The 14,510-nt window shown below is 41.3% G+C and overlaps 1 protein-coding gene across 2 annotated transcripts; it reads left to right on the plus strand.

The window, feature by feature from the left end:
• The first annotated feature begins 697 nt into the window (after positions 1-697).
• On the plus strand, positions 698-14,510 carry phf13 (PHD finger protein 13). Of its 2 annotated transcripts, XM_061688490.1 has the most exons (6): positions 698-1,028; positions 2,813-2,917; positions 4,896-5,075; positions 8,380-8,470; positions 8,549-8,794; positions 12,395-14,510. In XM_061688490.1, the coding sequence occupies exons 1-6, from the start codon at positions 984-986 to the stop codon at positions 12,637-12,639; spliced, it is 912 nt and encodes a 303-aa protein (XP_061544474.1). In that variant the 5' UTR covers positions 698-983; the 3' UTR covers positions 12,640-14,510. The 2 variants fall into 2 exon arrangements, with proteins under 2 accessions (XP_061544474.1, XP_061544473.1); XM_061688489.1 differs by having other exon boundaries at positions 8,380-8,794.

Consider the following 14,510-nt stretch of genomic DNA (forward strand, 5'->3'; position numbering starts at 1 on the left):
TTAAAAATTTAAATGGTGGCATGTATGTGACGACTCCCATGTTTTTTATGTTCATGCTCTGATTTAAAAAATAAATAAATCAGAAGTTACTCACAAATTACTCTTTAATTGAGACGTTTATTCATTGAGAACTTTTTTACTCTTACTCAAGTAAATATTTAGATGACTGCTTTTTACTTTTACTTGAGTCATATTATTCTTAAGTAACGGTACTCTCACTTGAGTACAATATTTGGCTACTCTACCCACCTCTGCTGACGTCACATGGATAGGATAGTAGTCGATCCATCATCAGGTGCGGGGGCGTGACCATAACATGACCACCATGATGTCATAGGTCAACCTATTGATCAAATGTTTGACATAGAGGTCATGAGCTGTTCGTGAACTCCTTAAGGTCAGAGGTCAAGCCATCCATCAAATTTTGACATAAGCGGGATGCTATTTACAAAGTTCTCCTGATTTGGATGTAAATACCCTCAAATTAAAGCTGAACGTCTGCAGTTAAATTTCAAATCCAATGGTATGGTGTTTAGAGCCAAAAGGAGAAAAATTGTGCCGACGTCCCAATACAGTATTTATGGACATGACTGTAAATGCTCTAACTGTAAGCGTGCCTAATACTAAAGAGGGCGCCCGCGAGTCACACCGTTTAGCAGCCACCGCGGATTCTGAAGTAGAAGAAGAGTGTGCAGCGAGCAGACTACTACTGGTGACAGCCGCCAGGCGAACTCAACGGGTTTCCCCTTCCTCTACATCGTAGTGATAAGGAGAAGACATTACGGGACACGTCCTTGCAGCCTTGTGTTTACTGTGGGCACTGTTTCAAACGTTAACTGGCCCCAGTGGGAGTCGAGCATTCACTTACGCTTCCGGTTTTTCCCCAGGTAACGTTACGTTAGCTTTGGCGTTCATACGGTGGCACCGAGCCCGTACGACATATACGTCTCCTGTCAAGATCGTTTTAACAACGCTCCGAGAGGATGGGCGACATAAAGCCTTCAACGTCTCCTGCTTTTCAGTCGGAAGTAAGTGACAAGTTTATCGCAATAAGTCAGCATTGGGCTGCTGAATTGTTTTTGCTTCATTGCTAACGACGTGAGCGAATGTCAACTTGCTGGCCGCTTGTCACCGCACTGTTAGCCTGTTATGCTCAGACTTAATGTTGAAACACGAATGAGATAAAACTTCCTCACGGTGATTTCGCATTCGCACTCAGCGTCCGTCCACTTGAACATTTTTAAGTGTGTCTTTGTGTACGTGCGGCAGACAACCCCTCGGTTTGCTCCAGAAAACACTCTGGAGAGATTGTTAACGATCAATCGATTGGAAAACATTCCATCACCACCATCATCGCTAACATGCTAACGTGTGCTAGCTCACGTTAAAAAAGGCAGTAGGAAAACAAATGATCGCTACTGGTTTCGAGAGCCTACATGATACTTATGTTAAAGTAATCCCCTGACGTTGCTTTGTTTTGGTTGACTTTTCACCGTTACTTGCTAGCTGTGGCTACTCTCGCAGGCGTCTTTACTGCTTATTGTGTCCTTCGCTAGCCCGCATTTGTCGTATCTGACAGTTAGGTTTGTTAGTGTGGTGTTGGTAGGACTGCTCTCAAGAGACTTTAGTCAAATAAGTACACCAAATTGGCCTGGATAGTACATTTATTTACAGCCAAAGCGTCATGTTGTTATCTCTCTTTACGAATGACTGTTGTTCATTCTTGCAACTGTCACACACAAACGCACACCAAGACCAAGAAGCAGTTTGAGACGATGTCAGTCCATCGTGGTATAGTTTAACCGCAGTAGTCGTGGTTCGGAGCTAACCAGTGGTGGCAAAAGTACTCGCAATGTTACTTACAAGTATATTTACTGGCGAAGACTGGTAGAAGTACCGGTTCAACTCTTCTAGTAAAGTAAAAAAAAAAAAAGTACAAAACACAATTTTTGCTCTTAACCATTGTGCCATACCCGTTTGGATCACTTGGCACAGTAGGGGGGGAAAAGATGATCTGCACACAAAATTATTTCCCTAATTTAACTTGTATGTAGTGCTCATACAAGCTGGTGTTTGATCAGCCTTTATGTTAGCAAAACATGTTCCCATAGCTTTGGTAATGTAGTTAAAAATGAAAAAAGCTAAAATAGCCCATGATAACTGAAAAACTACACCTTAGTTGTATGATTTCTCTGATTACACTGAGAAATTTTTAAGCTTGTGTTTTTTAGGCTGGCAAAAGTCACTGCACATTAGTCAAATCATTGTAGTCGACAGCATCAAACCGTTCTCTTAAATCAGGCCTTTGCTGGTGAATCTATTGCCTCTCTGTATCTGTTGCCGTCATTGTTACTGTTCCCTGGTTCACATTCCTCCATGTGGCTACTGTCTCTGTTTTTACTGCCATATCAAGATCTCAACCTGTTTCTATTTGTCTTTTATTTATTGTATTGTCGTCCACTGAGGTTAAAAAGTAACACACCTATTATGCGAAAGCCAGGATTTAAAAAATACAGATGGATGTTTTCAAATGGGAGGTAAAAATCAAAAGTCATCAGACAAATAAATACTCATGTAAAGTTACAGATACCTGAAAAATATACATGAGTGCAGTCACAGTGATTTGTACTTCATTAATTCCCACCACGCCTAACCTGCATGTTTTTTTAAATGCGGGAGGAGGCCGGAGTACCCACAGAAAACCAACACAAGCACAGGGGAGCATGCAAACTTGCTAACAACTAGACCACCGCACTGCCTCTAACTGAATTACTTCCCACCACTGGAACTCACTCCTGCTTCTGTGTTCCAGGGCTTCAGTCCGCCCTACAGGAAGAGAAAAAGGACAGTGGAAGATTTTAACCAGTTTTGTACGTTTGTTTTGGCTTATGCTGGTTATATCCCATACCCCCAAGAGGTAAGTAAGGCTTAAACTATTGTCTTTAATAGTTTAAGTCACATTAAAACAGTATACAGTTTAGGGCTGGGAAATTAACTTTATAGATTAATTTGAGTTTATTTGTCAAGCATTTTTTCTTTTTTTTAATGGATTTTTTATTTTCTTTTTCTTTTTGCGGCTTTGGTAGTTCAAAGCATGTCCCCGCTGAAGTGCACAAGAACTTTGTTACAAAGACAGAGGAGGTAGTTTTTTTAAGAGCACGTTATGTGTTGCCAAGTTAGTAATTTAGTTGCTGTTCTGACTGCCTGAGTGACTATATAAAAAAAATGACTGGAACGTTTAATTCCCGCTAAGAAATAGATACGGGTAGAATAATTTTCACATTGTTTTCCGTATAACAAGAAGGGTGCCCAGTGGAAGGCAATCACATAGTCAGTCATATGAAAACATTGATTTGTATGAGGTATGTGCTTCAACCCGGAAATATTTTCAGAGGTCGCTTTGTCCGAATGTCTGAATTTAATGCTGGGAAAAAAACTTGTTTCAATGCTTGGTTGATGTTAGGAGAAATATAGGAAATCCCTGAATGGGGGGAAATAACAAAAATCAAAACTTGTTTTGACTGTTATTTGTATTTTTCATTAGTTAAGGGGAGAAAATAAATGAGAGGAGGGGGGACTGCTTCACAATTATGTATTATGTGTATAATATGTATTTCAGCAAACCTGCAGTTGTGTTACATTGCAAGAGTTTTATAAGATCTGACTGTCTGTCTGATAGTCTGTGATTTGTGATTGGATGAGTGAGTCAGGGGGTGGAGCTAGTGAAAGGAGAAAAAAGATTGCTAGCATGTGTCTGCTGGAGGAAGGCTGACTGTTGAGAGAAACACGAGATGGATGTTTTCTTTGGTGACATCAACTGTTCATGTTTACAAGAAAAAGGTTATTGGTTGACCACCGCTTATCTTCATTTAATTTTCTAAGAAGACGCTGCAGTATATCATCATTTCACTGTTACAGGAGGGGTTATGGTGTATTCGCTGAAGACTGACGTGAAGAGTTAAGGTTGCTCGTCACCTAGGGTTAGCGGGTGTCTTTTTAGATGGCCATGCATAGCACTTGTGCTTTTCTCATATTTGAAGATTGACTCATATTTTGCAAGTGACTGTGTTACGGGTCTCTTTAAATATTTCCACACGCTTGAGGCACCACTGATAGTTTTCTGCACAAACCCACCACCTGTTGATTTCAGCGAGGTGTCGGTGTTATAGCCGAAAGACGTGACTGGCGATTTAATCGACCACAAGCTATAACCGTTAATGCGCTGTGGTAAAGTCAACGTGTTGACTAGTCGACGGTGCAACCCCTAGTAGGCACTAGGCCTCAACTTGGCCGCGGCACAAATACACATTGTGGACAGTAATTACAGTTTATAAACCAGTTTATTTCTTTACACTCTATTTTATGTTTTATGTTTTTAAGACTGTCGTAGACAGAGGAGCTCCTTTACCTACTTGACTTGCTGTAGTCCTCCTCGCTATCAGCATTTATTTTTCTGCCACCTGGTCAGGGTCCAAAATGTGCCGTGCTAATACCACATAGGGGACATAAACCACAAGTTTCTCATAAGATGATTCCTCATTGTAAGGTGATTCCTCATTGTAACATTTGAAGAGACATGGCTAGGTAAAACAAAAATAAACATCCTATTGTTAGCTTACCCTGTGACTGACTGGCAGCTGCAGTACTGTACTCCACAGTCTCCACTTTGTGAAAGGGGTCCAGTATGTTCTTGCCCTTAGTCTCTTCTCGAATGTGTCTTATTATTATTACCAACAATCGCATGATGAGAAATTAAGTTCACGACCCTCATGTTGTTTACTGGCAAGTTTCTGTCTGTGTGGAAAACCGACAGCCCAAAACCCAGTTGAGTAGAATTGAGTGCCACAGATTGCTGTTAGACTGATAGAGTCATCTGAATGTTTTATCCTTTCCAGAACTCTTCACTGCGCAGTACTTCCAGCCCTCCCAACAGCACTGGAAGCACAGTAGACAGTGATGGCTGGACCCCGGGGCCGTCGCCGTCTTGTCCTCAATACCCTTTCATCGTCCCCCTGGAAAGGAGCAGTAAACATCCACAGCTGGGGGCCACACTGCCGAGCCACATTAAAAAAGATGTGAGTTGAGTTCATAGTCTAAGCTAGGGGTGTGGAACTGGAACCTTTTTGTTGTCAGGGTCCGTTTCATCCATCCATCCATTTCTATAGTGCTTGTCCTCATTAGGGTCATCCTCACCATCCAGTCACACGGCACATATTTGGTGCACCTGGAAACGATTCACAGCGCTCCACCTTTTACTACATTTAGTTTCGTTCCAGCCTTGGTCAAAAATGGATTCAAGTGTTCCCGCACATATTCGTGATTCGCTACCCGCAGATTCACCTATTGGCTGAAAAACCCTTATTTGCATTGTGCTTAAGCCAAAGCCTTGTCTAATACAAGCGTACTGCGCTTCCGCCATATTGTGGCATCAAGGAACTATGTTGAAGTAAGTCGAAGAGCTTCATGTAGTGCTTTGTCGCCATCTTGTGGTATCTATAGGCAATTCTAAATGTCGCGTCAATTACTTGTTGATATTCACTGTTGGCAGCAGGGCTTAGTCCTTATGCCCCAATAGTGGTGAAACACTACTTCCCCCCCGCCCCCAACAGTCTTGAAACAACACCCCAACATGACAACTTGAAAAAGTTTTTGGGAGATTTTTGCAAATTTCCTGAAAATAAAAACGTCAAAAATCACATGTACGTATGTAAGTGAGAGAGCTCAGACTTGCATCCGGAAATGGCTGTGCACGGACACTAGCCATCCAACCTGATTTGAGGTTTGAGAGGTACTGCAAAGAGGAGTTTGCAAAACTGCCCAAAGATAGGTCTGCCAAACTTGTGGCATCATATTCAAAAACGCTTGAGGCGGTAATTACTGCCAAAGGTGCATTGACAATGTATTGAGCAAAGGCTGGGAATACTTACACGATATTGCTAAAAGTAGTCGCTCACCAGCCTTGAGTCACATATGATCTAAAGTGACATCCCTTAATCAATAGGGTTTGATATGACGTCGGTCCACCTTTTACAGATATAACTGCTTTAACTCTTCTGAAAAGGCTTTCCACAAGGTGTGTAGGGAATCTTTAAGGTCACAAAGTTCTAATTAATCCCAAAGGTGCTCTGTCAGGTTGGTGTCAGGACTCTCTGCAGGCCAGTCAAGTTAATCCGCACCAAACTCTCTCATCCATTTCTTTATGGGCCTTGCTTTGTGCTTTGGTGCACAGTCACCTTTGGGATGAATTAGAGCGGAGACGGGGAGCCAGGTGTTCTCGTCCAATATAGTGTGTGACCTTACAAATGAGCTTCTGGAAAAATGGTAAAAAGTTCCAATTAACGCACTACTAAATCTTGTGGATAGCCTTCCCAGAAGAGTTGAAGCTGTTATAGCTGCAAAGGGTGGACAGATGTCATATTGCACCCTATGAATTAGGAATTGGATGTCATTTAAGTTCATTTGTGAGTCAAGCGCTGTATGGTGGCAGTGAACATACTTTATAAATAAGCAGCAGTTTGGCAAACACTGAACAGTTTATATAAAAAAAGAAGCTTGAAGCTGATTAATGCCACTCCCAGTTGAAATTTGCTGCCAAACTAATAATAAAACAAAGATAATTACACCTTATCTATTTTAAAACGGGAAAGAACTGCCTAAAAAGAGCTTAAGAGCACCACTATCTTAATGCAAATGTTATTTAGCATCTATGTTGCCATGCTTTAACCCTTTAAGCGACAGATTAAATACAAATGATTAAGCAACACGTAGGCAGACGATATAACAGTACTCACAGTCATATACTCTTCATCCTCTGTGTAGAATGACTAATATTAGTGCAATACTGGGGAGCTCAGAGACGAGTTATTATGAATCACACTGGAGCTCAAGGCAGGACACGTCCAGCTGCAAAATGATTGGCTGCTGAAAAGTCGCAGGGGCTGCCTAGAACTTAGTGGGATTCATAATAACGCAGCATTGTAAATTGGTCCACATAACAATTTTGGTCTGGTTCTCAAAGGAGTACGAGAAGTTGTTGCTTGCTTGGTGCAATTTCCCCCCCCCCCCCAACCCACTGACCTCACTGAATGAACTTAAAGACTTAAAGTATCTCACCACACAATCAGCTAATTTGGTGCGGTTCTCTAGAGCAGCGGTTCCCAGTCTTTTTGTGCACCAGAGTCCGGTTTCACGTAAAGACATATTTTGACAGACAGTCGTAGCCATTGCGCAGCGTGACCGAGATGCCTGCGAAGCTCAGGGACTGGCGCCGTTTGTGCAGGAGTTTTATTGTGGTGCTCGCGGCTGATTTCAACTGAACTGAGAAAGAAACAAAGCAATTCATTACTTCATTCAGTACGTTCACTCAAAAGATTTATTTGAACACGTCATTCGCGACTGACACCACACTATTCTGTCTACCTCCCCTCCCTCCAAAAAGAAAATGCTAACTGCTCGGAACGCTGCGGATTGATTGAAGACTCCAGTTTCTTTTCCAGATGGTTATTAACACATCACAGCGTCAAACTAAAAGTTCAGACATACAAAAGAGGACAACATAAGTTATTACAATTATTACAAAAATAGTATTGCTTAGCACTGAAGCTAATGACGATAAACAATACAAATACTGAACACCTGAGCCTGCTTCTCACCCAATGGCGGTCATCCCCCAGAGGTAACCTTCACAGTCAACAATATGACTGTTGAACAAACATCTTAGTGACTTACATTTACACTGCTGTAGCAAACAATGAGGGCTGGAGAGGTATAAAGTAACTAACCCAAGGAAACGTCTATAAGTGCTCCTCAGTCTCTGCGTAAAGGTTGTGGAGATAGCAGAGAGACTTGTGTTCTTTTACATTTTCAAAATGAAGGCAGATGTTTTGTACATTTTCAAAATAAAGGCAGATATAAATGTGCAGTGACACACTTGAATCTGGTGGACTTTTAAGTGCGCATGCGTACCTGCACATCACTTATGTGCACCCCTGCCTATCTAAGTATGAGTTCTTTATTTTTAATACAACTGCACAAATAATAATTTAAAAAATCATGTTGTCACTATGGGGTGTTGTGTGTGTGGAGGTTTTAGGTAAACATTTTATTTATTCTACTTTGTAATAAGGCTGCAAAATAAAATGCACTGGCTTGGCTTCAATTAAAAAAAAAAAAAAAAAATCTCTGAAGGCCGTACTAAATATATGCAACAATATGATGTACTGTTCAAATCTGTTTCTCATTATATATTATGAGTATTTATATTTTTGGGCATTTTTTCTTCTTTTAAGAATTTAATAGTAGACCATAAATGCTCACAGGCTGTTAGTTCCCCTACCCCTCGTCTAAACCAAATTATACATGTCCTCTGGATTTGCACAGCACACATTCACCAGCCTGCATCCAGAGGATTGCAGGAAGGCTGAGAAGCTGAAGAAGAAAAAGAAGAGAAAGGAGAGGGAGCTTCAGGCCGGTGAGAAACATGGGCAATCTAGCTCGTCCGACCCAGCGCTGCAGCCTTCATTCTCCTTTGACGACTTGCCTATAAAAGAGGAACTGGAAGACGACATCAGCATTCCGCTCCATCCTCAGCGCGTCACCAGCCCGTCCCAGTGCAAAGAGGAGCTCCAGGAAGAGCGATGGGAGTGGGATGGACGAGACCTGCAAGAAGGAGTGGTCAAGGTACAGAAAGTGGAGGGCCTTTCTGGAAGCAGAACGGTGTTCCGACAGGGCAAGCAGGTAGTGTTCCGAGACGAAGATGGGTCGGGAGAGGATGAGGATATCATGGTGGACTCAGGTAAGCATGTACAGTGCAACCTCCAAAGTTGAATACATGTTCGTAAATAAATTTGTTCAGCAGACTTTTCAGTGGTGAAATTGAAATTAATCCACACCAGGTGTTTTGAATTAAATGCTTCAAATTTTTGTCTCTCAACTCCTTCGCTCGTGGACATGTTTTACATTTGAGCTGCACCTTGAAGCCAGATACAGTGAAAACTATGAGTGGGTGCTTGCACAACAGTGATTGGATATTACCAGTGGATTTCGGACCTGGGCCTTCAAGAATTATATAATTAAACCTTAATCTTCCAACATGACCTCCGCAAAAATGACAAACCTCGAAACTACAATATATCAGTTCTAAGTTCAAATAACATTCGCATAAAGCATAAAAACTCAAAATAAAATACATCATACTCACCAGAGATGCATATTATTTATGGGAGCGTTTGCAACAATGTCATTGTGATTTAATTCTGGCACATGCGCATTAACATTGGTTGGTAGAAGTCCCATTCACCTCCATATTATAATGGCTAAGAAACCTTGTTTTTGTGGCTTTTTATTGCAGTCTGCAAGTTTGGGCCAGCTGATGCCAAGCAAAGCTTTGAAGCAAGCAAAGCTATGCATCAAAGCTTCTGTACAATAGCGGCAACCAGAATTTACCTTAAATATGAAGTTACGGGCAAATGTGTCCCAAATGTGTCCACTGGCCTGACCAGAGGGGATGTTTTTGATCGACAACTTTTAATTTCGGCCTACACAAAAGATTTAATGGAAGTCTACAAAGTCTCTTGATGCATAGAAATGTTAATCATTCAATTGTTAATAGGAAAATGTTCAGATGGCGAAAGATCAACATAACATGACGTCTATTTGCATATTATAAGGCTCATATCCATTTGTAATTTGTATACGATAGTAGGCCTAAAATATCACCAAACTTAACAGAGGCGTCAAATATTTAAGAGTGAGATGCAAGTTATTAGCTGATGTGAGATTTATCTTTTGTTTGGGCCAAATATAATTAAATCTGAACAATGTGATATCTAATATCATAATATTATATTGCAAATTATTATAAAGTTAAGTGTTTTACTATATTAAGTGCCAAAAGCAAACATGGTCGGTCAGTATGGTTCCACTTGTTACGTATTGGCTTCACATAAGCTTTCAATAAGCTTCATGTGTCTTTGGGATGCTGTAAAATCTCTAAGAAACCTTCGTTGACAATCTGTATGTACAGCCTATATTGCAACACGACCGTACCATTTATTAACAGAAAAAAGCGTGAATAACCCGTTAACTCGTGGTCAGCTATTGACATCCATAGGCTTTCTGCCAACTGAGACACCACCAGAGGTGGGTAAAGTAGCCAAATATTGTACTCAAGTAAGAGTACTGTTACTTTAGAATAATATGACTCAAGTAAAAGTAAAAAGTAGTCATCCAAATATTCAAATATGCATTGGGCCCTACAGAAACAATATTTGCTTTATTCACTTAAATGACTTCATGAAGAAGCTGTTTGGTGACCAGACTTAGTGATTGTGTGTGCGCGACACCATTGGATAGGGCTAATGTTGCCATATCCACTGCCAAAACAATAGAAACATCTGCAACTTAGTGTAAGGTGTTTTCTCAAGTTAGAAGTGGGCTGAAATATCCAAGTGGGCAGTCACAATTTAAGAGCTGCATGACAAAGCTGTTGTTTTTTTATAGTCTGGAAAGTAAACCCACTCCCGCGGCTGTTCCCCCCCCCAAATTAGTCATTTAGATTGGCTCGCAAAGGCTACGTGCGTGGTCATGTGTGGTTTGATTGGTGGACTGCAGAAGAGGATTGAGAGAATGTCATATGGTCAGATGAAACCAAAATAGAAATTTTTGGTAAAAACTCAACTTGTCATGTTGGGAAGAGAAAGAATGCTGAGTTGCATCCAAAGAACACCATACCTACTGTGAAGCATGGGGGTGGAAACTTCATGCTGTGGGGCTGTTTTTCTGCAAAGGGACCAGGACGACTGATCCGTGTAAAGGAAAGAATGAATGGGGCCATGTATTGTGAGATTTTGATTGAAAACCTCCTTCCATCAGCAAGGGCATTGAAGATGAAACGTGGCTGTGTCTTTCAGCATGACAATGATCCCAAACACACCGCCCGGGGCAACAGAGAAGAAAGAAGCATTTCAAGGTCCTGGAGTGGCCTAGCTAGTCTCCAGATCTCAACCCCATAGAAAATCTTTGGAGGGAGTTGAAAGTCTGTTGCCCAGCGACAGCCCCAAAACATCATTGCTCTCGAGATCATCTGCATGGAGGAATGGGCCACAATACCAGCAACAGTGTGTGAAAACCTTGTGAAGACTTACAGAAAACGTTTGACCTCTGTCATTGCCAACAAAGAGTATATAACAAAGTACTGAGATGAACTTTTGTTATTGACCAAATATTTATTTTCCACCATAATTTGCTAGTAAATTATTTAAAAATCAGATGTGATTTTCTGGATTTTCTTTCTTCTCATTTTGTCTATCATAGGTATACCTATGATGAAAATTACAGGCGTCTCTCATCTTTTTAAGTGGGAGAAATTGCACAATTGGTGGCTGACTAAATACTTCTTTGCCCCACTGTATATATGTTCACGGGTTTCCCCAGGTGTCATTAAATTGCTTCAGTTTGGTTCAATTGTCTCAGCTGGGCTGCAGTGATGGTTGACTTTCTAGTACCTTCTCCCATCTCCCAACTGCATCTCTGGAGATCAACCACAGTGATCTTTGGGTTCTTCTCCCCCAATTGCTCAGTTTGGCCAGACGGCCAGCTCTAGGAAGGGTTCTGGTCATCCCAAACGTCTTCCATTTAAGGATTATGGAGGCAACTGTGCTCTTAGGAACCTTAAGTGCAGACTTTTTTTTGTAACCTTGGCCAGATCTGTGCCTTCAGGCAGTTCCTTTGACCTCATGATTCTCATTTGCTCTGGCATGCACTGTGAGCTGTAAGGTCTTGTATAGACAGGTGTGTGGCTTTCCTAATCAAGTCCAATCAGCATAATCAAACAGCTGGACTCCACTGAAGGTGTAGAACCATCTCAAGGATGGTCAGAAGAAACGGACAGCACCCGAGTTAAATATGAGTGTCACAGCAAAGGGTCTGAATACTTATGGCTGTGTGATATTTCAGTTTTTCTTCGTACAAGAGCGGCTCCAATTACCGGAGACAAATTCCTTGTGTTTTTTGGACATACTTGGCAAACAAAGATGATTCTGATTCTGACATACAGCATCAATGCAAAGTAAATAGCACAACCTAAAAACCTTGGTCCCTAATTGAAAGGTTTACCAAGTATCGTCGTATCCTTAGTTGATGAAAGAAGAAAGTCCTACTGGACTTTTGAGTCCTCACTGTCAAAAGTTAGAGAAAGTGAAATGTATGACTAAAATGTACTTTTACGTGACAAGACCGAAGCATGAATAAACTTTGCTGGTTCTAAATGAGATAACAAGGAACTAAGTTTAGAAATATTTTTCAGTTTTAAAGAGCAGGAAATGTAATCTGAATGTGAATCCAAAAGTATAGCCTACTATGCTATGTAACCACGTTCTCTCCCCTGTGCTCTCAGACGATGACTCATGGGACTTGGTGACGTGTTTCTGCATGAAGCCGTTCGCCGGCCGCGCCATGATCGAGTGCAACAAGTGCCACACCTGGATCCACCTGTCGTGCGCCAAGATCCGCAAGAGCCACGTGCCCGAAACATACGTGTGCCAGAGCTGCCGAGAAAACTCCGTACCCGTCGCCACTGGCGCGGACGCCCGCCGCTCCCACCGCCCTCGCATAGGTCCGCGTAAACACCTACTAGAATGACCTCCAAATGCCACTTCTGAACCCTCTTGAAGATTTTTTTCTAACAACCCTTGTGGACCTATAGCAAGCCCCTATAGACCTCTTGGGAATATCTTAGTTCTACAGATGTTTACTTATGCTTCCCTACAGACTCTCTGCGTAAGGCAATCACTGAATGATACACTACTGACAAAAAGTTCGAGATATTTGGTTTTTGAGTGAAATTTCATGATGCACGTAAAATCCACCATAGCCTTTACAGGTGAACTTAATTTGACCTTCTCTTTACTTTGGAATGCAGTGCATCATCTGAATTTTGCCATTCAGCTCCTGGTTAGAGAACGGCAAGTGATGCAAAAAGTATTGCCACTTGTAAACAGTTGGATAAGTGCATTCAAAGGTTTAGAGGTCAAATTAAGTTCACCCGTATAGTTATAGTGCATTTTGGGTTCATTTTGTAATTTCACCCAAAAGCTGAATATCACTACCTTTTCGAGTAGTGTCTGTAGATGACTATAGCATAGCAGCCAACGGCTACTGTTGGGACTGTAGTGTCTTGTGAACACTGGAAGCTGCCATGTCAAGTCCCTCCACAAACTGCCACCCTCTCTGGTGCGCGCCAGGATGTGTCAGAAAGACTTGTTTGCACTTTTTCTCACTTTAAAAAAACCTTTTGACCCTTTTGGCAAGCAGGTATGTTCAGATAAAACTGGACCCCCCAAGTGGTCTCTTGTTGGTAGAAATATAAGTGACAGTTTTGAAGGAGAAAACTTGTAAAGCCTTGCGATAACTGCTTCAGATGGTGCTATAGTATTAAGCTGGTAATCCAATAGAACAAAAATCTAGACTGCATCTGCTTCATCTGTCTTTTTTGTTATTTAAGTCCATTGTGGACAAATAGAAGCCCAGAGAAGGCGTTCTTCTCTCTCGTTCTCAAGCTGTCTTCCAATCTCTGATGCTTGTATGTATCGACGGCCAGGGAGATAGTTCACTTCTTTCCCTCCCACACATTACTTCATATATCATTTCCGGTGGTTGTTCATAAGTATTTTACCTTAACTGGCAGTTTAGCCATCTTTTGAGATAAATGTATTTATGGAAAGGACTGAATACTGTTATGTTCAAAGCTTCAGAAGGAAATCTGATGGTTAGTTAACTGAAATAGTGTTAAGATTCTCCCCAGGATTTATGCACATCATATGTGAATGTGTTCGAGTGAGGAGGGAGGGGGATGTATTTTTTGGGCTGCGGGTGAGGGGGTGTCATGTGCTGCTATGAAAAAAAAATCTGGTTTCTGGTCTTTTTGTAAGATGGTCAACAGCAAATGAAATCAGCTTTTGTGTATCATCACTTCATAAAACAACAGTATTCACTTCAACCTTCAGCAGGTTTACCGGGAAATGCTTTTTTTCAGGCATTTTTCCCCCTTTAAACTTGCTGCCATTCAAATGATCTCTGTTAGAATATGTGCCATGGACCTGTTTGTGTCAGTTAAATAAAAGCCATACTCCAGTGTAGAGTGATGAACTAATTTAAAGACTCCGAAACTCAGTTGTGATTCTGAGATGGGTTTTTAAACACAGTCATTAACAGACTTTGACCAGAGAACAGATGTGGGGTTGGTGAACTGGTGTCTTCTGGTGATGCCCTGCCAATAATCAGTCCAGTTCGGATGTTTAATAAATGACATGCACTGTTATGTCTTTGAGAGCCCTCATTTTAAAGATCAGTTAGATTTTAGTACTATTAACTATGGTCTGTGTGACAGCAACTGTTTTATTCTGATGGGTTGGATAGTCCTTTCCTCTTAAGGAGAATGTCATGTGTACTGTGGTGCAAACTGTTTCTATGAAACTAATGTAAAGTATTGTAAATAAAGAGTTACCATTTTA

The sequence above is a fragment of the Phycodurus eques genome, chromosome 10 (assembly GCF_024500275.1).
Source record: "Phycodurus eques isolate BA_2022a chromosome 10, UOR_Pequ_1.1, whole genome shotgun sequence".
In the NCBI taxonomy this organism is placed as follows: Eukaryota; Metazoa; Chordata; class Actinopteri; order Syngnathiformes; family Syngnathidae; genus Phycodurus; species Phycodurus eques.